General features: G+C 33.1%; 1 protein-coding gene and 1 long non-coding RNA gene across 2 annotated transcripts; one reads left to right on the top strand and one right to left on the bottom strand.

Annotated features, from left to right (window-relative positions):
- The first annotated feature begins 177 nt into the window (after positions 1-177).
- LOC143064752 (uncharacterized) lies at positions 178-25249 on the top strand. Its single transcript, XR_012975319.1, has 2 exons — positions 178-476; positions 25123-25249. It is a non-coding gene; the product is annotated as an uncharacterized LOC143064752 (long non-coding RNA).
- LOC143064720 (uncharacterized) lies at positions 7206-20936 on the bottom strand. The gene is made up of 6 exons (XM_076237769.1): positions 20479-20936; positions 19311-19403; positions 18475-18573; positions 10799-12831; positions 9878-9997; positions 7206-9156 (listed from the first exon to the last, which is right to left on the bottom strand). The coding sequence occupies exons 1-6, from the start codon at positions 20879-20881 to the stop codon at positions 8488-8490; spliced, it is 3417 nt and encodes a 1138-aa protein (XP_076093884.1). The 5' UTR covers positions 20882-20936; the 3' UTR covers positions 7206-8487.
- Positions 25250-26482: the final 1233 nt, after the last annotated feature.

Here is a 26482-nt window from a genome sequence, read left to right as displayed (position 1 = left end):
ATTATGAGGCAGGCATTATAATGCTGAAACTCGAAAGTTCTCGATATTTTTAAAACGCAAAATGTTGCTTTCTTATTCAAGTTCAAGGTCATTTAGTTATTTATAGGATGCACTTATTGTGGTCTAGATGAACTAGAAGCTTGAAGAAATATCTTGAAAATGCTCTCATCATCTTAGTCCATCGTATATACATGTGTGGAAAGGGGAGGGGAGCAATTTTATTTAATACATTGTTTGATTATAAAAATTTGAGAAGAGAAAACAATTATATATTTAATATGAGGCAGGCATTACCTGTGAATAGGGACGAAGTTTGTTTAAATTATTTTTTTTGTAACTTAAATATTTGTTAAAAAAAAAGAAACGGAAATACCGTAACGTTTCCGATTTTGGTTCTGTTGTTAGGGATTTTAATTCTGACGTTATTTAAGTTATGACGTCATGTTCAATGTAAACAAAGAAACGCAATGCATCAGGTGAGACAATATCTGAAAAAGTCTAATTTCCATGTCCCGCACTTCACCAGCAATTATTTTTTTATTCAACCATCTTTTTTGAAAATTTTAAGTTTCAGTATAAACTAAATTATATCACAGGAGTTTGAAACCCTATCAATAAGGGGGTCAAAATATACCAAAGTCGACTATCACAGTAGAGCTTCTCTCGAAGAGAGAAGCGACAGGAATGCAACGCATTTTCCTACTTTTTTTAAAACGGACGTTTTGGGTCGGAATAAACGCTATCCGTCGATTGCAAAACATATTTTTACTTCAATTTACCATTTAAACTTCTTTGCAGGTCACTAATTATTCATTTACAGCCTATTTTGATGTCCAGACAGAACCCCATATTTTCTGTAACTCCATACCCGGAAGTCCTAATGAATGAGGATCGCACTGAATATATGCAAATGAGGCAAATTCGTTCATTCAGACTCGTCCCTATCCAGCTCGTCCCAGATTAGGTAAATTCGTACCTAGTCAATGGTCCAAAAAAGGGACGAAAGATACCAAAGGGACAGTCAAACTCATAAATCTAAAACAAACTGACAACTCCATGGCTAAAAATGAAAAAGACAAACAGAAAAACAATAGTACACACGACACAACATAGAAAACTAAAGAATAAACAACACGAACCCCACCAAAAACTAGCCAATCGTTCCAAAGTGATTATTAATCAGACCTAACAATTTGTTCCAACCTTTTTTTAATGCATATGTCCGTATATATATATCATTTTGTTTTGTGAATCAACCTACATTTGTATGATTACACGAGAAAAATCGGAACTTCCCTGTCCATTTTTTCTGTATATTTCATCATAGAAAAGGTTATTTTTCACTGACAATAACTTTGAAGATCTTTGAAGGCATTCATGGTTTGTTTTGAACCTTTGTTTTTAATAAACAATGTGTTGATTTTTGCTCATTCAGTAATACATTTTTTGGGTTGTCAATGTTTTTTTTTCTTTTTGGTCAATCTGTATCATAATTCAGGATAATCTGTCTTATCCAGTATTAAGTATGATGTCAGTTTATAATTTTATTTGATATGCATGGCATTAACACCTTTGTTTATAACAGAATACAACAGTAACAAATCTTAACAGTTCACCACCATTTAGATTGAAACAGGGTCTGTAGTTATTACAGTGTGCAAGCCTATTTCAAGTCATCAGGAAATAGAGCAGTGGATTCCAAGAGTTCAATTTCATTATTAGGTTGACTATGATTATCGTTGTCAGTATGCCTATTGCCAATTTTCAATGTTGAGACTACAAAATTTCTGATCGATTTGAACTATATATTTACAATGGTGGTCTTTCCAGGTTGGTAGATTTTATATATATAATAGTTTTTGTATAAAAATACAAAAGATTACCCTCTCAAGATCATCGTTGTGGTATGAATTCTGAATGAAATCCATGTAGCTAATTTGCATGTATGCTCTTATTCCGTGATATTATTTATATTATATATAGGCATATTCTAATTTGATAAGGTATAGAAAGCCTGATAATTTCATTCTCAATATGCTTCATATCTCGTGTAAATATACTATATATGTTGCTTTAAAAGTTCGGTCTACCGACAAGTTCATAAATTCAAATGAGAAATATATGTTTCGTATATTATCATAGACCAATAGAATTATTATATCCATTGTACTACATAAATTTGTACCAGCAATATGCTTCAATTGAAGTCAAAGGCATACCATTTGATTTTAAACATTGGTTTGGGTTGGATTTACCAGAACTATATCTTGTATACATGCAGCTGTTAAATAAATTGAGTACATAAACCAGTAAACGTAATACCCAATAAAATTCCAAACTTGGTGATTTTTGTCGATCGAGCCTGTGACTTTTGTCGCAGAAAGCTCGATCTGGGATATTGATCCGGCGGCGGAGGCGTTAGCTAACTTCTTAAAGGCTTTATATTTTAGAAGGTGGAAGACCTGGATGCTTCATACTTTGTATATGGATGCCTCATGGTACGAAGGTTCCGCCAGTCACATGTCCAATGTCCTTGACCTCATTTTTATGGTTCAGTGACTACTTGAAAAAAAATTAAGATTTTTTGAAATGTTAAATTGTCTCTTACTATAAGTAATAGGATAACTATATTTGGTATGTGCGCACGTTGCAAGGTCCTCATGACCGTCCGACATATTCACTTGACCTTGACCTCATTTCATTGATCAGTGAACAAGGTTAAGTTTTTGTGGTCAAGTCCATATCTCAGATACTATATGCTATAGTTTATTAAAAAGAAGATGTGGTATGATTGCCAATGAGACAACTATCCACAAAAAAACAAAATGACACAGACATTAAGAACTACAGGTTAATGTGCGGCCATCAACAATGAGCAAAGCCTATACCACATAGTCAGCTATAAAAGGCCCCAATAAGACAATGTAAAACAATTAAAACGAGAAAACTTAACGGCCTTATTTATGTAAAAAAATTAACGAAAAACAAATATGTAACACATAAACAAACGACACCCACTGAATTTACAGGCTCCTAACTTGGGACAGGCATATACATAAATAATGTGGCGGGGTTAAACATGTTAGCGGGATCTCAACCCTCCCCTAACCTGGGACAGTGGTATAATAGTACAACATAAGAACGAACTATAAAAATCAGTTGAAAAAGGCTTAACTCAGATGGACAAAAATACCAGTGGACGTGGCCGGGTACTTAAACATCCCGACACAAAAAAGACACAATGAACAGATCTGAGAGTACTCGCAGTTATCTGACAGCAAGTTCAAAGCCACTAACAACTAATAAAAAACATGCATCTTTATGATCTTAGACTAAATAGGTCTTGTATATTTGGTGTATGGAAGGACTGTAAGGTGTACATGTCCAACTTGTAGTTGTTAACTGACCTTGACCTCATTTTCATGGTTCAGTGGTTATAGTTAAGTTTTTTGGCGTTTTGGTCTGTTTTCCTTATACTGTATGCAATAGGTCTACTATATTTGGTGTATGGAATGATTGTAAGGTGTACATGTCTTACTGGCAGATGTCATCTGACCTTGACCTCATTTTCATGGTTTATTGTTCAAAATAAAGTTTTTGAATATTGGTCTTTTTTTCTAATACTACATGCAATAGGTCAACTATAATTGTTGTATGGAATGCTTGTATAAAGATGTACATGTCTAGCAGGCAGATGTCATTTGACCTTTATCTCATTTTCACAGTTCATTTCTAAGTGTTAAGTTTTTGTATTTTGGTCTGTTTTTCTTAAACTATAAGAAATAGGTCGACCATATTTGTTGTATGGAAGAATTGTTAGCTGTACATGCCTTCCTGGCATTTGTTCATCTGACCTTGACCTTATTTTCATGGTTCATTGGTCAATGTTTAGTTTTCTTAGTTAATGTTAAGTCTATGTGACAGTTGTATAAAGCTTCATATTAAGAACTATCAACATGATATCAATGATTAGTAAAGAAGGCGAGACATTTCAGCGTGTGCACTCTTGTTAAAAAGTATTGAAGGTTCCTAGACGAGCCCATCTTTATTTCACAATTACAGATTTAAGAGATAAGTCAAAGCAAGCTTTCAAAAGATATTTTAAAATTGTTAATATGCAAGCATAACCAAGCATTTGTGCCTGTCATTATATAGAACTAAAGGCTCCCAAGCAGTGGTTCTCTACAAGAAGTTCAAAATGTAAAAAAGTTTACGACGACGACGGACGCCAAGTGATGAGAAAAGCTCGCTTGGCACTTTGGGCCAGGTGAGCTAAAAAGGTATTCTTGACTTTAAAAATTGCCTTTTTTTTAAATTTTATAACCGTAATTAAATGAATGAAAATGTCCAATATTGTCAATAAATCACCAAAACCTCACTTGATAGAAAATTAACCTTTTTTTAAATGAATGCACATTTTTTTCGGCAGGCGTTCAGGAATAATTGCAACTTCATTTCATGATACTTTTGTTGTCTCAGTTTATAATATTTTTCGTGGTGAACCCTGGAGTTTTTATACGGGACGGATTATGGTATACTATTGTCCGTCCGTCCGTTGTCAGCTTGTCGGATAATAACCCCAAAAGACTCTGTTTCGGTGATGGTGGAGTGTTTGTTGATTTTATTTTACATATTACATTCTTGCTGTTTAAAGTTATTTCTTTCGATAATGAACTTGGTCAAGTAGAAAAAGATTTTTTGTAATTTTTATGGAAAACGAGACGGACGTCAAGTGAGAAAAGTTCACTTGACCCTTCTGGTCCAAGTGAACTAAAAAGGGGTGATTTTAAAATATTTCTTCTAGTGCTTTGAGGAGTTTTCATAAAACTACAGTGACTGGTTTATATAGATTGAAGTAACCTCCCTTTAGTTTTTCATACATTTTTTTATATGACACTGAGAAATTATTTATAGATTTCATGACGAGTGATAATGGATATCGCTTAATATCAACTCGAGTTATTTAATTTTAATATAATAATAAACAAGCCTTCGCCGAGTTGTTATTACTAATTGAATTAAATAAGGAGCTAGATATCCAATTCTCACAAGTTGTTAAAACTAAATGTCGTAGGGTCAACACTCTCATATTTGAAAACGCGACGGACGTATCATGCGTCCATGGCACAGCTTTTTTTTCATTTATCGAAAAAGGAAGAGAAACCAACTGAACAGCGTAGAAGATTCAGAAAATTCTACATAATAAAAGATATTCTACTAAAAGAGTATGTCCACAGCCCTCACAAAAAGTAATATTGATGAAAAAAAAAATAAACATACACACACACACATTTAATCCGACCAGTTTGGTTCCCATTGACAAAGAAATTTGAATTAATTTTATGTATAGTTAACAATGAAATGAAAAGTTCATCATCATAAACACTGCACGACGTCTCATTAGATTGAAGTTCAATTATAATTGAAATAAATTACCCCCCCCCCCTTTTCCCCCTTCGCTGTTGTTTTTTTTGTGTCTTGATCTCACAATACATCTTCAGTTTCCCCCTTTGGCATATCAGGGGAGTGAAGTTTCACAACTATGAACTACAGAGTTGGATAACACTACCCGACATATTCGGTCGCAACATTTTCTATCCCTTGTATCTATCACGAGTTTTATTCAAAAAAAATAGTTGAAAAGGGTTGAACTCATCAGATCGATGAACACTGAAAATTTTATTTATTATTCAAAGATTGCTTTAAAAAATAACAGTATTTAGATATCATTGATTTTTAAGAAAGGTACTTCATACGTATTCAAGAATTAGTTAGAAAATGACAGTTATTAAAAAAAAAATCGTATCGCAAGATCTTAGCGCTACTGTTTATATTATACAGCTGGTATATATATTTTTTTTATCTATATATTTCAATCTATCACACCTAGATAGATTGAATGTTGATTGTTGCTATTTTTAGACACTATATATTACTTTTTTTATATATATAAAAAGCTGATACAGTTGAGGATGAACGTTATTTTTCAATCGTATGCGCATATACAAATCCTTGGTATGCGTTTCTTTATTCTACATAGGCTAGAGTTACCGGTATATAAGGGGATGGTTAAGATCTCACATGTTTAATCCCATCGCATTTTTTCGCCTGTCCTAAAAGTTCTCTGGGCTTTGTTTGTCTTGATATTTGTTTTTATTGAAAATCAATTACAGAGACAGTTATAGAGGGCCCAGGGGACAGGGCCTCCCATTTTGTGAGGAAAATTTGGATCTTTATACAAAGAATCACTGAAGCATGACTGGAGCGGACCCCTCTTATGCTGTCAGTGGGCACCCTCTCATAAAAATTTCTGGATCCGCCACTGATTTATATGTTGGATCTTAGAGTGACGTTCATTTTCACTGAAGCAGTACACACTTTTATTTAGAAGCCAGCTGAGGGATTTTAGACACATTGGTGGACTTCGGCTATTGTCTGCTCTTTAACATATTCCCCATTTACACAATCAATTTTATATACTTTTTCTATAAGATTGAAACGAATAACTTCAGCAATTTGTCCACGTTTTATTTTTTCTGAATTCTAAATTTATCCATAAAAAGCAAATTCCCCATTTCCATTCTCAATGTTATGTAAGGTGAAAATACATATGCGATTCATCATATCTCTTTTGGCATAAGAATAAGAAAGCACATATGCATATAAAACCTTGAAATCTTGTTTTAAGAGTTAACAGACATATTCTATTAGACTTTATGAACCAATGAAATAACCAAAACGATTGATTGTCATTGCACCATCTTTTGATATTATATTGTTTTTCTAGACATGCTAGAAGCATAAATCAAAGGTTCTTTTTCATAATTTTTTAAATATTTAATTTCTGTGCATATTTATTTGTATTTTAAAGATATCTATGTTTTCCCATTAATAACAATTTAATTCATATCCCCCATTTCTACAAATACTTTCAACATATAAATGATCCCTTCCTTGATATTAACACCCAATTTACCATAAAACCATGTATTGAGTGTCACATGGGGGGTCTTCAAATCTCCTAGAAACTTGGTGAATAAAAACACCATAGTAGTACAAGACTTCACACAAAATATTTCCCCTGGACCTTATCACTGGAACGAGTAATGCAGTATTTTATACAGGGAACCAGTTTTTTGGCTCAGAAAAATGAATTTCTTCGATTTTGTGACAATATTGAGATGAAAAAAAAAAGCAACAAAGTATAAATCTTACTATTTTAACTTTTATTGACAGTAAGTTTGATGGTAAAATAAACATTTTACACAATTATAATCAAAATCAAATTTCAAAGTTTTGCCTGTCAAAGGGAGATAATTATATTAAATTTTCCCGTATTTTTTTTGTTGAAAATTACACATTTTAAAACAGATACAAAATCTCATCTACCACTGACAATTGAAAAAATCATATCACACTGCAAAGTTGAAGTATAGTACAAACTAATTTAAGAATAAAATTGGTGGGCACTCATATTCTTATGTGTCTGGCAGAGACATGAAAATTATGAAATTTTGTGATTTTTCTTCAAACACTGTAAAAATCAAAATTTCTGCACATGAATAAGTAACATTAAAACTGGAGCTATTAGGTCAATTATGTTGAAAAATTATTGAAATTGTATTAAAAAGATATTCTATCAACATAAGATATGAATATATGGAAGGGGCAAATAGGTTTACCCCTGTTAACAAAATTATAAATACAAGTTGGCATCTGGTTGTTCCTAAGTCATTTTGTAAGTCACAATATCATTTACAGATGAACTCAAAGAAACACATCTTTGGATTTTCATGAAACTTAATCAACAAACACCCAAAGGAATGAGGAGAAAAGAAATTGATTCAAATTTGGCTCTGTAGATCAAAGGTCATGGTCACAATATATACAGATAATAGCAATTTTTTATATTTTTTTTAAAAAGTTTTTCATATAACAGCACCTTCAAACAAATCAAGTTTTCATTAAAATATATGGTACAAACATGCACCTATGTAACAAGAGGAAACAGTCTCTTATCATTTTCAGGCTCTGTAGTAGCCTTAAAGGTCAAAAGTCAAGGTCACAACTTACTTTAAGACAACAGCATTTGATATTTTGTATTTTTTCACAAGGAAAATTAGAGGGTAAATGATTTAAATTTGTACAAAACATGCACCATCAAAGGACGATGCCTAATTTATTTTTAAAAACTTTCATCTCAGGCAATGGTCATAGCTTAGATTATTTTTTTTCTAACTAGAGGCTGATTGCACCACCTGGCAGGTTAAGACTTTTGGAAAGCAAGGACTGTCTTTCATTATCCTTCATTTTTAATGATTTGTACAGCCAAAATTGATATGATAAATGGAAGAGTGAACAAGCCTGACTTCAATTTCTCACTTGATTCTGAATATTTTAAAAGACAATTAATCATTTATAATAACATTAAAGGGAGACAATTCATAAGTGTATTCATAAGAAGTCCATGATCTGCTACAAACACTTTCAATTACATGTATCTGCATGAAACGGGTCAAGTTCTGTTGACAAAATTTTGTCGGTTAAGAGTGACATGTTCTCTTGTATCTCCCAGTTTTCAATTTCAGACAATACATTTCTCAATTCAACATCATTTACATCAAGTTGATCAGGAGCTACAACATGTAAAGCATGTGGGATATCCCTTCTTGAATGTTGTTTAGATGCAAAACCTGCAAACAAACTTTTAATTTGACTAACAGATAGCCATTCAGCAGGGGAAAACATTTTGGTTCCATTTTCTGTTCGTTGTTTCCTTAACCTGTCACAAAGATCGTCATAGTAGGGGCGTTTCCCTGTTCTTTCACCCTCATCATAAATGTTTTTCAGGAAGATTTTAATTTGCGGAGAAAAACGAACAACTTTTCGATTTTTCTTCAAAGCCCATCCTTCAACAACGGAATCATCTTCAGAGCCTGAGATAACAGATTGGTCAATCACAGATTTGTATTCACTTCCGATATTATTGCATTTGTCAACCCACATTTGTTTTACAACATCTGTTCCTGCTGGTTTAACATATTGATGGGATCCTTTCAAAATGTGCCTTTCAAGACCATTTGCCGAAACAAACTCCCTTTGGCATCCAGGCTCCGGACAGGCAAATCCAATGCTGTTCACAGCTTCTGTGTCCTCCTGATAACAAAAAATAAAACAAAATTTATGGACAAGTCGCCTGACCATTGCTTATGAAGCAAGAATGCATCATCCTGACAAATGTCTGCCATGAAACAATAGGACCAAAAAGTGAAAATGGTCAATGATATTTAGTATATGGAATTATCTGCTGGTATACCTGTCTGTCCAACTCCTGTCAGGTGACATTGACCTCTTTTTCATGGTCCACTTATCATGTTTGTTTTTTTTTTATTGGGTCTGTTCCTTAATAACTGTACATTGTAGGTAAATGACATTTAGTGTATGAAATCAACCAAAGATGTTCATGTCTGTCTGACTCCTGTCACCTGACCTTGACATCACTTTCACAGTGTATTGATAATGCTAGCTTTTCTTATGTTTTTTGTGTTTAGATACTTTTAGCAATAGGTAATCAATATTATATTATGGAATTTATTAAACAGGCAAGACATTTCAGCACTCTTGTTTATGTTATATATGCTGTTTTTGTTGGTCCTTATGTGTATTATTTATTCTCCACTTTGTGGTTTCTGGCTGGCTATAGCCCACTTATCGGTGGGATGTTTTTTTCACTATTCATTGGAGACCAATGGGTCATCCTGTGTTGTATTTTTTTCCTCGCTAGATGAGTTGTTGTCTCTTTCACACATTCCCCATTTCCATTTACTTTCCTACATGTACCTCAGTATTGATATGGCTTTTGACAAATATTTCTTACCTCATCTTGTTCTTCAGTTTCAGTTGAATCTGTGTCTGGAATATCAACCCTTTCTGGAGATGCCTTCAAAGTAACTTTTCCTACTTTCACACTGTCACTGTTTCCGAATGGATGTAAAATCTGCAAAACATTTATATATCATTAGATAGTGTGAGCTTCTGCCATCATTTGTGTCTATAGCTATTGTCAATCGTAAATTCTTCTTCCAAGATATTCATTTCTGAATACACTAAAGGATTTATTCATGCATATATATATGTATATAGGATGTCTTGTATCAACATGACCAAATTTGTGAAATGTATGATTGCCTGCCAAAAACATTGCCGCCATGGCTAAATATATACCACAGGTGTCTAAACTGTTTTTTTTTAGAATAACACATAAACTGTAACATTTATCAAAATTGATCAGCACATTACATTATGCATTTAGATTTACCAAAAACAAAAATATATGGTCTATCAGAAAACTTGTCTAGGAGTTATGGCACTTGATTTGACAAAATGGTGACCGACAGATGGACAGACACACAGAGTGATCACTATAGGGCATCTGACACCAAGTGTCATGGCCATAATGAGGCTCATTACAAGTATATATATATATATATATATACTGCCTTTGTTAGTCTTGTATTATTTTAATTTTAGTTTCTTGTGTACAATTTGGAAATTAGTATGGCGTTCATTATCACTGAACTAGTATGTATTTGTTTAGGGGCCAGCTAAAGGACGCCTCCGGGTGCGGGGATTTCTCGCTACATTGAAGACCTGTTGATGACCTTCTGCTGTTGTTTTTTCTATGGTCGGGTTGTTGTCTCTTTGACACATTCCCCATTTCCATTCTCAATTTTATGTATGTAACCTGAATATTTCATTTCTCCTTATATAGCAACCTCAGTTATGCTGATAAACATACCTTTAAACTGTCTATATCTGTACACTGTCTAAGTGAAAGCTTAGAATTTTCAAACATCTTTCCATTTCCAATCTTGTAGGCTTTTCTCACTACTATTCCTGCTTCAGTAAATTGAAAGTTGTTCAGCTGATTTATACCAGGAATCTTTATGGACACTTTAGGTTCCAAATGTTTATCGACAGAAACAACTGATGTGAATGTCCCCCGTAGTCCTCCATAACTTTCTAGAGCCTGCTTCATGTCAAATGGGCTTGTCACGTCGTGCCCTTCATCAGCATATCTGAGGATGTGAAGTTTACTATGCGATGTCTTGCTGTCACACAAGTCTTTACCTGACTGTGCCTCACTAAAATTATACTGTTTGATTTGTATTGGAGCACCTTTCAGATTTTGAGCCTGTATAAATGCAAGCAATGAACCACAGTGATAACAGCCAGCATTGTCACTTTTTAGGAAAGCACATGTTAACATTGGGTTCTGCTTCTTGAGAGCAACCATGACATCTGATAGAATGTTTGCTACAGTGAACCATCCTTGAACTCCATCATCTAATATATGTATAAAGCATTTCAGTTCAAGTTGATCCTTTGGCTTTGTTACTGCACATGCAAAATGCCATGACATGCCCTTTTTTCCAAAAAAGTCTGCTTGTTTTTCTCGATGAAGAAATGGGATGAACTTCATTGCCCAATCCATAATGACTAAAACCTCATTTGGCTTTAAGTTTGACAAAATGTCTTGCTTTGCCTTGTCTTGGTGTACTGTACGAATACAGTGTGAATGCCATGCAGTGATTTGCTTACCAGACATCTCCAAGTCATGTTCAATTTCCTCCTTTTGCTCAGATGGAATGTTATCTTGTATTTCCTTATACAAATCTGTCACCTTTGACTCGCATTGCAAAACAGCAGAGCAAACTGAGCAAGAATTATCATGTTCATGCTGACATTCCCCAGAGAAATCATTTTCCTTATTGTCACTAAGAGCATATGTTGAGCAATGGTTTACAACGTCTGATTGAAATGCTATATGTCCTTTGATGTCAAACTTTAAATGTTGACTTGTCCTATACAGGAAGAGAGTAACTTCTTTGGTTGAAGTGGTATCAAGTCCAAAAGTGTTCAGCTTTCGTACAATTCTCTCTAAAGTATCAATCCCTTTCATACCATCAGCAATTGTATTGTCAAGACCTTGAAGGCTAGTCTTTTGTGATGAAGCACAGAGTTTTACAATTTTATAAAGGGATGATCTCCTCAATGAAGAAAAATCTGTTGATTTGCAAAATATATCATAGAGCTGAATAACACGTGACGCCATCACGGTTCTAACAACCTTAGGAATTTTGATTTCTGCTCCATTAGATAACTTGATTACCTTTGATCCAAAACCAACAATTTGACAGTAAGCAGGTGATGACAAAAATTCTAGAAAATGGGCAATCTTTGCTCTTGTTAATCTGTCTCGATGAATCTCCTCTTTTTTAACAACATCACCAGGTCCACAAAGTGCAGCATGCTTTCTAGCTCTATCGATTTTGGAGATGGTTAAACCAGGCACCAGTTTTTTCAGCTCTTCTTTTGTGTATTTATTAGCGAAAATGGACAATATTTGTATTTGGATATCGGAATGGTTACTGGCAATATATGCTACAATAAGTTCATCTATTAGTGTGTCCTTCTCAATGTAATTGGCTGGTGCAAGTTTTATGCATACATCAGGGAGAATCTTATCTTCTTGACCAGGAGCAATGTAGCTTACTACTATGTTGATACTCTCTACTGCTTTAGATAAGTAGTAATTTTTGGTACGGCGTTCAATGATATCCCAATCATGTGACAGTTGAGACCGTAATGGTGTGAATTCTTTAGAAATAGTATGCATAGCTTGGTTAAATTTGTCTCTTGCTGTTAACTGATCATGAAACCAATCAGAAGTCTGGCTATCTGTCACTTGGGATGATGGTGTGCCCTGTATTGTGCTTGCTCCTTGGGAGTCCTGTGACCCTTCCACAGACTTGTATTCTTCATGTTCAACTAAAATTAAATAAATAACATAAAATACAATACATTGTATAAGGTCATCAAAGACGTTGAGGTTAAACTAATTTTGTCATGCATGTATTGAAGTCTAATCAGATAAATTCATCACTTTGCTCACTGCTTGATAGCCCTGTATATGGAACAAGCCATGAACATGGATTGCTCATGCAACTGTTTATTTGGAACTAAATGATCGAACACTAGAAAATGACACAGTCATATAGGGCTGCATGAGTTTCAGTTGAGAAGTTTTATGAAATTAGAAACATAAAACTAGAGGCTCCAAGGCGTCTTAATGGCTTGTAATTCTGTTTGAAGGTTTCGAACATAATATAAACTAGAGGCTCTCAAGAGCCTCACAGTGTCGCTCACCTGTAACTGTAGTTACTGATGTCGGCCATCTTGGTTGGTAGGCGGGGTCATTAGAAACTTTTCTTAAATAGATACCCTAGTAATGATTGTGGCCAAGTTTGGTTTAATTTGGCCCAGTTTTAGAAAAGAAGATTTTTGTACAAGTTATAAAAATGACGAAAAGTTGTTAAAAATTGACTATAAAGGGCAATAACTCCTTAAGGGGTCCTCTGACAATTTTGGTCATTTGACTTATTTGTAGATCTTACTTTGCTGAACATTATTGCTGTTTACAGTTTATCTCTATCTATAATGGTATTCACGATAATAACCAAAAACTGCAAATTTTCCTTTAAATTACCAATTTTAGGGCAGCAACCCAACAACGGGTTGTGGGAATCATCTGAAAATTTGTGAGGGGATATTTCTTATTCTGATGGACATTTAAATCTTACAGATTTGCTCTAAATGTCTTAGTTTTAAAGATATATAGCAAAAACAGCATTTTACCACTATGTTCTAATTTTAGCCATGTCGGCCATTTTGTTTGGTAGGCGGGGTCATCGGACACATTTTTTAAACTATATATACCACAATGATGATTGTGGCCATGTTTAGTTAAATTTGGTTTAGTAGTTTCAGAGAAGAAGATTTTTGTACAAGACACAAAAAATTACGAAAAGTTGTTAAAAATTGACTATAAAGGACAATAACTCCTTAAGGGGTTGACTGACAATTTTGGTCATGTTGACTTATTTGTAGGTCTTACTTGGCTGAACATTATTGCTGTTTACAGTTTATCTCTATCTATAATAGTATTCAAAATAATAACCAAAAGCTGCAAAATTTACTTAAAATTACCAATTCAGGGGCAGCAACCCAACAACAGGTTGTCTGAATCGTCTGAAAATTTCAGGGCAGATAGGTCTTGACCTGATCAATAATTTTACCCCATGTCAGATTCGCTCTAAATGCTTTGGTTTCAAAGATATAAGCCAAAATATAAATTTTACATCTGTGTTCTATTTTTAGCCATGGCGGCCATCTTGGTTTGATGGCCAGGTCACCGGACACATTTTTTAAACTAAATACCCCAAGGATGATTGTGGCCAAGTTTGGTTAAGTTTGACTCTGTAGTTTCAGAGGAGAAGATTTTTGTAAAAGTTTACAGACGACGGACGACAGACGCCAAGTGATGAGAAAAGCTCACTTGACCTTTCAGGTCAGGTGAGCTAAAAAGAAGATGTGGTATTATTGCCAATGACTCGAATGAGACAACTTATCCACAAAAGACCAAAATGACACAAACATTAACAACTATAGGTAACCGTACAGCCTTCAACAATGAGCAAAGCCCATACAGTATAGTCAGCTATAAAAGGCCCTGATAAGACAATGTAAAACAATTCAAAAGAGAAAACTGATGGCCTTATTTATGTAAAAAAATGAACGAAAAACAAATATGTAACAAACTACAACCACTGAATTACAGGCTCCTGACTTGGGACAGGCACATACATAAATAATGTGGCAGGGTTAAACATAAGTTCAGTATTCAAAGAGAGACAACTCCTAAATCCAAAATTTGACAAATTCACCCTTAGCACTTTTCATAGGCAAAGATCTTATTATATACAAGTATATCATGCTTACAAGGGGTATTTGCCAAAAATACCGGTTGAGAGGTACAAATTTCCAGAGCCGTTAGGCGAGGGCAATTTGATTACCTCGAAACCGGTATTTTTGGCAAATACCCCTTGTAAGCATGATATAATTGTTTAATTCCACCGAATGTTCCACCTCAGAGAGTTTATTATAATCAGGTATCATATGAAATTTCGACTTGAATGTATAATTTTTGTATACACTGCAGCTGAGCTATTTGCGCATTCAAATTGCATTGACCGTATAATCATTTCTGATCATTTTTTATGTACAATCCCTGACTGTATATATATATCTCCCTTTTTATGATAATAAGCCGGTTCTCAGCTGACTACTACACTTTGTTCATCAGTTTCAGTGAAGCATAATACAAGTGGATTCCAGTTTTATGTGACCGGTTGACAATTCGTTGAGTTTTATTTATGACATCATTCCCGGAATTTTTACGTCATTCGGTCAAAATTCAATAATGATGCTTTTTATCCTAAATATTTCATCTGGAACCATATAGAATGACCATGAATTTGTCATATTAGAATAGAAATAATTCATTGAGTTATTTTTAGACATGGTATTCCCCATCTGCCATGGTATTTGCTAGGGTATTTCCCATCTGCCATGGTATTCATGGTATTTGCTAGCAAATACCCCGGCATATGGAATTCCCTAATGGCAAATATATAGAAATTGGTGAAAAATACCATGGTTCTCATCCAATCAAAATACAGCATTATTACATAAGGTGGAATTATTTGTGTAATTTACACTTTGGCTCTAGGTCTATAGCAGTTTACAGGATATAAGCAAAAATACACGATAATAGTGCAAATGCTGAATGTCTCGCCTGTTTGAATAATTCCATAACATACTACGGATGTATTACCAATTGCTTATTATTTCTGAACACAAAAATAATCACAAAAAATTATCTTTATCAACTGACTGTGAGGTCAGGGTGGATGATTGTGGAATATTTTCATTGTTCAATGTTGAGATTTATTGGACTTGGGCAAGCAGTGCCTTTCATCATGTTCATCATTGGTTTATTTTTCTGGTATTGTTATTTGTTAACACATTTTTGATTTCAATAAATTAATTGTATAGTGCAGTTTTCGCTAAAAACTATTTCAAATATACTATATGTAGCTCTTAAAGTAAACATCAGTTATGTTTTGAACTTTATAATTTGCCTGTTATTTACAAGTCTAAATTGAATTTTGCTAAGTAGTCTCAGGCATCATAAATGCTCATGGCAAAAAGCTAAGACTGTACATGTATATATAATACCATTCCATTTGACTAGAGGCTCTCCAGAGCCTGTGTCGCTCACCTCGGTCTATGTGCATATTAAACAATGGACACAGTTAAATTCATGACAAAATTGAGTTTTGGTGATCGTGATGTGTTTGTAGATCTTACTTTAGTTTACTGAAAATTCTTGTTGCTACAATTATCTCAATCTATAATGAACTTGGCCCAGTTATTGCAGTGGAAAACATTTTCTAAAAATTTATGAAAATTAGTCGAATCAGCTGATGCTCGGCAGGGTGCAGCCTTATACGACCACACAGGTCGAACCCTGAACAGTTGGGGCAAGTATGGACACCACATTTAAGCTTGATACAGCTCTGACTTTGGATTGTGATTAAATAGTTGACACAACATAGGTTTCTGACACAGAATGAATGTGGTTTAAGAATTTATACTTTAAAACTTTTTTTTTTTTAAATTGGACATTTACCTATTATGGTCCATTATCCCAAATCTAAATACATGGTTAAATTCAGCATATTGAAGAACACCATATATTTAATTTTTGTTGTAATCAAATAAAGTTTAATTTTGGACCCCAATTTGGACCAACTTGAAAACTGGGCCTATAATTAAAAATCTAAGTACATGTTTAGATTCAGCATATCAAATAACCCCAAGAATTCATTTTTTTTAAAAATCAAACTACATGTAAGTTTAATTTTGGACCCTTTAGACCTTAATATAGACCAATTTGAAAACAGGACCAAAAATAAAGAATCTAAATACATGGTAAGATTTGGCATATCAAAGAACCTCAATAATTCATTTTTAGATAAAATCAAACAAAAATTTGGACCCTTTTGGACCCTAATTCCTAAACTGTTGGTACCAAAACTCCCAAAATCAATTCCAAACTTCCTTTTCAAGTCATTAACCTTGTGTTTGAATTTCATAGATTTCTATTTACTTTTGCTAGTTATAGTGCAAAAACCAAATGACTTCAGACGACGACGCCAACGTCTTACCAATATACGGCAAAACAATTTTCAATTTTTGCAATCGTACATGTATATAAATGACTATAGAGAGCAATAACTCCTTATGGGGTAAGTAAGTAAGTAAGTAAAACTTTATTTGTCAATTGACAATATTGACTTATTTGTAGCTCTTATTTTGTTGAACATTATTGCTGTTTACAGTTTATCTCTATCTATAATAATATTCAAGATAACAACCAAAATCTGCAAAATTTCCTTAAAATTAATAATTTCGGGGGCAGCAACCCAAAAACAGGTTGTCCGATTTGTCTGAAAATTTCAGGACAGATAGATCTGAACCTGATAAACAATTTAACCCCTCATCAGATTTGTTCTAAATTCTTTAGTTTCAGAGATATAAGTAAAAATCTACATTTTACCCCTACATGTAATAATATATACTATTTTTAGCCATGGTGGCCATCTTGGATGTTTGGCCAAGTCGTCAGACACATTTTAAAACTAGTCACACCAATGATGATTGTGGCCAAATTTGGTTAAATTTGACCCGATAGTTTCTGAGGAGAAGATTTTTTAAAAGAATACTAAAATTTTAGAAAAATGGTTAAAAATTGACTATAAAGGGCAATAACTCCTTAAGGGGTCAACTGACAATTTCGGTCATTGTTATTTATTTGTAAATCTTACTTTGCTGAACATTATTGTTGTTTATAGTTTATCTCTATCTATAATAATATTCAAGGTAAAAACCAAAAACTGCAAATTTTTCTAAAAATTACTAATTTTGGGGCAGCAACCCAAAAACGGGTTGTCCGATTTGTCTGAAAATTTCAGGGCAGATAGTTCTTGACCTAATAGACAATTTTACCATTTCAGATTTGGTTTCCTAGTTGTAAGCCAAAATCTACAGTTTACCCCATGTTTTTAGCCATGGCGGCTATCTTGGTTGGCTGCATGGTCACGCCACACATTTTTTAAACTAGATACCCCAATGATGATTGTGACCAAGTTTGGTTAAATTTAGCCCAGTAGTTTCAGAGGAGAAGATTTCTGTAAAAGTTTATGGACGACAGACGCCGGACGCCAAGTGATGACAAAAGCTCACTTGACCTTAAAGTTAAATCTATTTCAACATGTATTATACTGTCACGATCAAAAACTTAAAGCTACATAATTCAGTGGCGGATCCAGGGATGGAAAGGGGGGTTGCCCCCTCCTTTTTTGGAAAATTTGTCTCTCCCCCAACCCCATCCCCCCTTTTTTAATTGTCTGATTCCCCCCTATTCGCCCCTCTCCCCACTTTTTTTTTTAGAGTGTCTGGATCCGCTGCTGATTATACACAATACAAATTAAAACTACATGCACTTACATGTTGTGCAAATTCCATATTGAAGACAGTTACCATCTGTCACAGAAAGTCGACACACAACTTCACTTGAGAGACATATTTTCTTTTCTTTTGGTTCATCTAAAAAGTAGTAAAAACATATATTCTAATGGAAATTTTGATTGGACAGTAATTAAAATTTCAAAGCATCATATGTACACGATTTACAGTACATGTACATGCTTAGTGAGTCCAAGGTTTCATTAATATGGAGATAACCATATTGCATTTCAAAATCACAGTAATAAAAGCATTTTTAGAATTAACTGTTTATTTTTTAAAATGCAGTATAGAGAAGGGATCTTAAAAAAACACATTTGTGCTCCTCTCCTAAATCAGGAGTATTTACTTCATTGGTTTGCCCTTGCATTGTACATGTTAAACCTATTATTCTAAAAAAGATATCTCATAATCTGGGCATGTGCTGTGTCCTTAGGTTTAATTGCTCTTTTTTTGTTTTGGGGGAGGGGCATTCAGAGCTGGCCGTCTGTAAGTGGGATATATATATACCCTTCTCCATTAAAGTACATGTTGTAAGCACTCAATTTCTTTTGTATTGCATTTAGTGATTTGTTGTAAAAATTAAATTTGTTTTAAAAATATGAAGAGTTTGCCACTATCATGGCTATCTTTTAAAAATTAATTCCTACATTGTGCTGTGCATTGTCAATAACTTGCATAAAGAAGTTTTAAATGCAACCTGAACATCACTCTATATATATATATGTACAACATGATTCTTGTTCGCTCATCAAAATAACTGATTTTTTTTTAATTGAACATGATGAACAAAATGTCAAATGATTTTTTTTACATACCATCTTCTATGTTTGACTCTTCATTGTCTTCATCACAAAATGTGAATTTCAATAATTCTTTGCTGTGTTCTTCTCTGCAGCCTCTGCATATACCTGTAAATTATAAAGAATGACTTTTTATATGTGCATGTAAGTTAGCATGAATAATTCATTTTTGACTATTGTTCTTGTTTGTTAGTTTTAAAGAATTATTACTGATTTCACCAAATGAAAACAAATTATGCCAACAATGGGAATTGGGGGTGGGGCACTTTATTTGTTTAAAAGTTGGTACAGGTGTGCCTCTGGAAGAGCTCTCTGGAATATGAGAAACACATTCATATATTGTCTGTAGCCTAAGACCAAAAAAATGACCTATTCATATATATTTTGCATAAAAAAATGTTATCTACATGTAACCATATATTTAGTCCAAAATTTCAGCCGGGTCATACATTTGTCTGAAAATTAAAGCCCAGTCATACATTTGTCTGATAATTACAGCCCAGTCATACATTTTGTTCTAAATATTTGGGTCTAGTCATATATTTTGTTTGAAATTTTCAAGCCACAAATATATTTGACATCTTGAAAAAGCGACCCATAAAAGCACCAAATTCTGTTCCTACTCTCATAAATGAAAATTAGTGTGCTGCTTCATAAAAATAGGTAGATGATATTAGGTAGACAGAGTGTCAGATTTAAATATTTTATAAAGATTAAAATGGGATACATGATGATGATGTATTTTTTTTTGCTTTAATGGTGGATTGGCCTTTGCCAAAAACATGGTAGTTTGGTAATGGTCAAGACTGCTTCTGTAGGGATCCACCATTTATTGAAATCATTTGGGTGGCCTACATGAAACTGAACAGCTTACATGAAGCATTTTTTAACCCCACTCATATTTTCTTGCAAAATTTCTATCCCTCAGATACCAAATATGACACTTACCCCTCATTTTTACATAAATATATAGACAAAGGACTAACAAGAAAACAAATTGGGTAACCCTTAGATATAAACAATGCTATGACTTTTGATACCACTCACTCAGAAAGTAACCCCCCCCCCCCCCCAAGTTTCGTTTAGATTTTTAGTGGAATGGCCATTTCTTTATAGGCTACAATGCATAAAGTGTGGATCCCCAAATGTTTTAATTTTTTATCTAACCAAAAATATAACATACCTGATCCAATGGGCACATGCTCTCCCCAAAAAAGGAAAATCTCAACCGAGCGCTTCAGTGAAATTCCTCTATCAGCCTTTCGTTTGGACGAACCATGCAGTGGATGCTTGCAGCCATTTCTGTTTGATCTTTGCCAATAGATACCTAGAGTGTCTCTGTGGGCTTGGCATATGTTATATGTACAACTATAATTGAAAACCACTCCGACACGAGATAAAATAAGTGTTGATTCAGAAACGTCTGAGTTCAGATTATATGAATGTAGTGATCTAAGATGGGCATCAGTGTTCTTTTCACATTCATTAAGCTTATAAAATTGTTTGGTATCGTTGTAAAAGTTAGAAAAGCCACAATCCACAGCATTAAACTTAGAAAACAAACATTTGCCACTCATCTCACTCATCTTCTGCTTCTCTCCATAATTTTTCTGATGCTATGTTGTTATGGTAATCTCCTAAATTGAAGAGCTAATGCGATTTAGCTAAAAATCCAAAACAGCAACAAGAGTAACAACCTTCCTCTTTGAAATAAAGATTTGGTCCTAGCAGCATTTTTTTTGTAGAAATGTGAATAATTCGTGGAAAAAGGAAAATGAATAGGTTATTACAATAATTATGCCGGTCTCACTAATTAGCGACAACAAGAATTTTAGCGACAACAAGCGACAACAAGCGACAACAAGCGTCAACAAGCGACAAGAAGCGACAACAAGAATTATTTTAGCGACAACAAGCGACAAGAAACTATTTAGCGACAAGAAAACATTTTTTTTTTTAATTAAAATTAATTATTGCAATAAATATTAAAAGAATATGCGAAGAAGAAAATAATTTTAGGCAGCAACCATTTGATTTTCTGGGGGGCTATGGTTTTTTTTCTGGACAATTTTTTTCTTTCAATTTTAGCATTACATATAGTGGCAACTGAGGGTGAAACAAACATTTTTTTTTTCTCAGAATCAAAAACAAATTATTTTTTTCTCCAAAAACTGGAGACAAACTTTTTTTTCCAAAAAAAAACATAGCTCCCCCCCAGAAAATAAAATGGTTGCTGCCTTAGCGACACGAAAGTTAAAATTGATAGAAAAAAATGAAACATTATTTACATAATATTTTATCATCTATTATGAATAACAGCCAGTATTACGTTTAATTATTGTATTATGAGATTACTTTTCCTTGTGTTTTAAAACATATTATTTATCTTATAATTTGTTTTTTAAAACTCTTTTCGTGCAATATGTATTAAGCTCGCAAAATCAATTACTTGTGCATCATTGTCCTGAAAATATTGACACAAATTGTGAAATACAAAGAACTGAAACCAAACAGGAGGAAAAGAAAATTGAAATGTGAATGTTTTCATCTTTTTATTTGTTTATTGCCTCATTAAACGATATTTATCATGTTTATGCATATTGATTGAAGATGAAAGGAAATTAATGACAATCTTGAGTTTTCAACAGGTGTTCACTATTTACAATGATTATATATTCTGGCGCGTGTAATTGTATAGTCTGACGCGTGTACAAAGTTGAAGGTGTTAATTGGATGTTATTGTAGCAATAAAACAGGGGACACGCGACTCGTTAATCTCATTTGATGTTCCACATTGTGTGTACTGTTATTACCTTAGGGTGAAGCCACATCTAATGTTGTTCCTATCAAGAACAATGAATTATACTGTTAGAAAGGAAATACTATTTCATGTTTTTGTTTCAATAAATCCTTCAAAGGAAAGTTGACCTTTTTTTTGTTTTTGTTTCAATTTTATAGTGTGTCCATTTCCTTTGCTCTACCAAGCTGACTGAAGCCATTCAACTTTTATGTTTAGTATAAAGTAAATTGTCAGCATTTCAGTATTATTCTCGCAAAAGTACGTGCTCTGTATATGGACCCCAAGGTAGAACAACGTCCTTGTCGTGGGGTCTGGAAACACGCTTAAATAATAAAGATGGCAAAATGTGGCTGAGAGTTCTACAAATAAAGCATCGTATTGACATAACAAGAGTACACTTAGGGCATAGTATTAAGCAAATGAATCAAAATATTATATTCCATTATGCCCGCTCCATATATGTTTCCATTCGTTTATTCATACTTTGACTTTGATGAAAACAGATCCATACATTATCTTATACATATTCTTCATATTTAAAAATAAGAAAAAAAGCTCAATCTCTTTCTTTTTCACAAATGTTTAATTCTTCATCTACCAATATACTAATATAAACTTCACAATCTCTTTCTTTCTCACAAATGTTTCGATCATTTCTTCGTCTATCTATATAATAAAACATTTTAAGTAGACATATCTGCTCGTATATTAAAAAAAAACATTAAATACAAATTTCTTTATGTGATATAAAAAGTCGCTTGTTGTCGCTAAAATATTTTTTGTTGTCGCTTCTTGTCGCTTGTTGTCGCTTGTTGACGCTTGTTGTCGCTAATTAGTGAGACCCAATTATGCAAACATCTTGAGGAAACATATCAATTTATTCCAAGTTCAGAAAACAGGGACCTAGAAAAGTGATCTTATAAGTCAATGGTAGATGAATTTGTCTATTGTGGTTACTTGTTATTATATATCTCCACTAAATAGCATAGGTGTAATATTTTAACCTGAAAAAAATCTCATTTTTACTCCCTAATGTTTCATTTTTCTCAAATTCGGTTACTTAAAATCTAAAAACTGAGGCGTAATAAAACGGTTGCCATGGTAACGTTAATAAAGAGCCCAGCAAGAAAAACCTGTCATAAATAAAATAATATCCCAATATCAACATGCAATTGCAATTTCTAAGTTTTGTTTTGTATATTGATAGAAAACGATTTTTTAAAACATGCAATATTGCAGATTATTGAAAATAGGTCAAATGGTCATATTTTGTGTTATGGGTGGAGGTTTTTTTAACAATTTGAAAAGTTTGATAAATAGATTATTTTGAAGAAAAAACATCATATTTCATATTCCTTTAAAAAAAACAACAGAAAAAATAAGTTTTATTCAAGTTTTAGAAATCTCCATTTTATAACCTTTTATCATGATAATATGGCAAAATACTCTTCAGTTATAGATGGCGCTATAATTCTATAAATAGTAACATTTTCAATTTTTTTTTTTGCATAATTCATTTTTATCTCATAATGACCCTTTGTACCAATTTTCATCAAAATCGGGGGATGTTGCCTGTGGCACCTCTTATTGACATATTGCATGGTTCTATGGTGGATTTGGTGAAAAAAGAGTAGTCTAAATTTCCCGCCTTTTTTAAACCTTTTATTCAGATGAGTTATTTCCCTTGGCTAATAGAACAATCAAAATTAATAAAAAGACCGGGTTTTTAAATAGTTTACCATTATAATAATTTAGGATAAATTACTAGCAAGTATCTAATAAATCTGTATAATTTATTTCGACTGTTTGTTTAATTTATAAGAATACCTCATTTGCATATATTCAGTGCGATCCTCATTCATTAGGACTTCCGGGTATGGAGTTACAGAAAATCCCATTATGTATTGTGAAGAGCATCATTTCCTGAATGCGTTAGTACAAAGAAATAGTTGGAAAGGCGTCCAGGTTTGAAAATTCAAGCCCATCCAAGGTAAGAATTTATAGAAAAATACTTATTGGTGTTCTATCCTGTTACAGCCTTTTCTTACACTTTCTGAGAATATTTTTAAGTGTGCACCACAGCATTAAGTGTGTTTTTATATCATCTTTTTAAAAGTTATATGTCACAGGAAATACACTTACATTTAATGTGATAAAAAGGACAAAAACTATCGCGTAATTCCTTTCTGTTACGTTCTGTCATGTTACCTGATAAAAAGTAACAGCATAACCATCATCAGTAACAGGAAAGATGTTCAAGACAATTTCACTGAAGAATCGAAAAGTTAATCTACTATATGCCAACCATTTTATTTGATATAAGTTATCACCACCATATTAAATAAATTTCTAAATAATATACAGTATATTTAATAAAAAAATAGGTTTTTTGCTTTTGATAACAGCAGAGAACATTGTGCAATTCTAGTTTAGTAGATAGTAACAGAAAGGAATTTATTTTAGAATTTTCATTACCTAGGCAGATTTTTCATCTTGCAAATACAGTTTCAAAGGATAAATGACATTGTTTGCTGTTATCTTCCAATTGTGACCAATTTTTTCTTAAACTTTAAAATAAAGCAGAAAAATCCTTTCTGTTACCAACTCTGTCCTGTTACCGTTGTGCTGTTACTCAAGATTCTTTCATGTTACCGACATATCTGACTATATTTAAGTATATTTCTAAACCTTTTGTATTGCAAATGCTAAAATCAATAATTGGCATTTGATAAACTATTGCAGGATATACTAGTAAACCACAAATATTGTCTTAAACTTATTCCTTATTCCCATTAGAAACTTTTTAAAATTGATTCACTTTGGTAACAGGAAAGAACTGGATTTGTTTTGTACCATTTTTAAAATAGCCATTGTTTCCTTATTAAACAATTGTTTGAATTACAGACAACAGTTCCTAGATCCCCAATGTGTGTTCTTCGATTTGTGCTATTAAAATACTGGGTCTAAAAAAAAAAAATTTGTTTTTTCTTATTTCCAAAAATTAGACTTTTTCAGATATTGTCTCAGGTAACGTTTATTCATACCAAAGACAAAGAATGATTAAAAATGAAATATTGGTATTGTGTTCCTTGAGTTCCTATATTTTACTAGACTAATCAAAGTCTCACGACAACAAGACCGGAAGAAGGAAGTAGAGTTATGTGTTCTGCGCAGATCCGGAAATTAGAAAACGCGACAAAAAAAAAAATTGAACGATTTTGAGTTCATTAGTACAAAGAAAAATTCGGGAAATTTTCCTGATTTTTTTTTTTTTATTATTGAATTTTCTACTGTAATAGGGGACTTCGTCCCCATAATATGAGGCAGGCATTACCTGTGAATGGGGACGAAGTCTGTATTAATTTTTTTTTTTATTCAAACATGTTGATCATGAAAGACAGTGAAATACCGTAACGTTTCCGATCACGGGTGGTAACTTCCTATTATTGGGTATACGGGGATGTGCCAAAAATATGGGTCATAATTTTGCAAGATTTTATATAAAAATGACCCTCCTTTTTAATGAAATCCTATATTAAAATGCATTTACGTTTGATAATTGTATATTGATTTGGGGTATGATCTACATATATTTAAATATGCTATTGATATGTGCACCAAACGATGTCAATTCATATATAAAAACTTAAGGGTAGCTGGTATATTTATGAATTATGAGTGATGATGAGTTAGTGCTTATATAAGCATGGGTCATATTTTAAATATTGTATATAAGTATAGGTCATTCTTTTTTAAATATTTATATAACTATAGGTACTGAATTTCAGTGAATGTTATATTAAAATGGGTACGTTTTTTGAGGCAAAAATGGCACAACCCTACCAAAAAAATATCGAAGTTACCCCCCCCCCGTGTTTCCGATATTGGTTCTGTTGTTAGGGATTTAGTTGTGACGTTATTTAAGGTATGACGTCATATTCAATGTAAACAAAGAAACGCTGTTATCCAGATAACGTTTTTTTTCATATCAAACAATTATTAAAAATGATTGGGTGTTGAATTCCTTCCTATATTTGTTGATATGTTGATAAATATACATGTTATTCAAAGTCTCATGCAAACAAGACCGGAAACGGAAGTAGATCTGAAAAAAAAAGTTAACGATTTTGAGTTCATTAGTAGAATGAAAAATTCGGGAAATCTTCCCGAAATTTTTTTTTTTTTTTTTATTGATTTTTCTACCGTAATTGTGGACTTCGTCCCCATAATATGAGGCAGGCATTACCTGTGAATGGGGACGAAGTCTGTATTAATTTTTTTTCTATTCAAACATGTTGATAAAAGAAACGGAAATACCGTAACGTTTCCGATATTGGTTCTGTTGTTAGGGATTTAGTTGTGACGTTATTTAAGTTATGACGTCATA

The sequence above is a fragment of the Mytilus galloprovincialis genome, chromosome 2 (genome assembly GCF_965363235.1).
Source record: "Mytilus galloprovincialis chromosome 2, xbMytGall1.hap1.1, whole genome shotgun sequence".
NCBI classification, from domain to species: domain Eukaryota; kingdom Metazoa; phylum Mollusca; class Bivalvia; order Mytilida; family Mytilidae; genus Mytilus; species Mytilus galloprovincialis.
Note: the sequence above shows the minus strand (reverse complement) of the source record. Positions and strands in the feature narration are given on the sequence as shown.

What these genes read in the sequence shown, in the direction of transcription:
- LOC143064720 (XM_076237769.1), bottom strand. Translation starts at nt 20,881, where the DNA reads ATGAGTGAGATGAGTGGCAAATGTTTGTTTTCTAAGTTTAATGCTGTG. An exon ending in AGAGTCAAACATAGAAGATG is followed by an intron (nt 18,574 to 19,310) that starts GTATGTAAAAAA and finishes ACTACTTTTTAG; the next exon opens with ATGAACCAAAAGAAAAGAAA. An exon ending in CAGATATAGACAGTTTAAAG is followed by an intron (nt 9,998 to 10,798) that starts GTATGTTTATCA and finishes AATGTTTTGCAG; the next exon opens with ATTTTACATCCATTCGGAAA.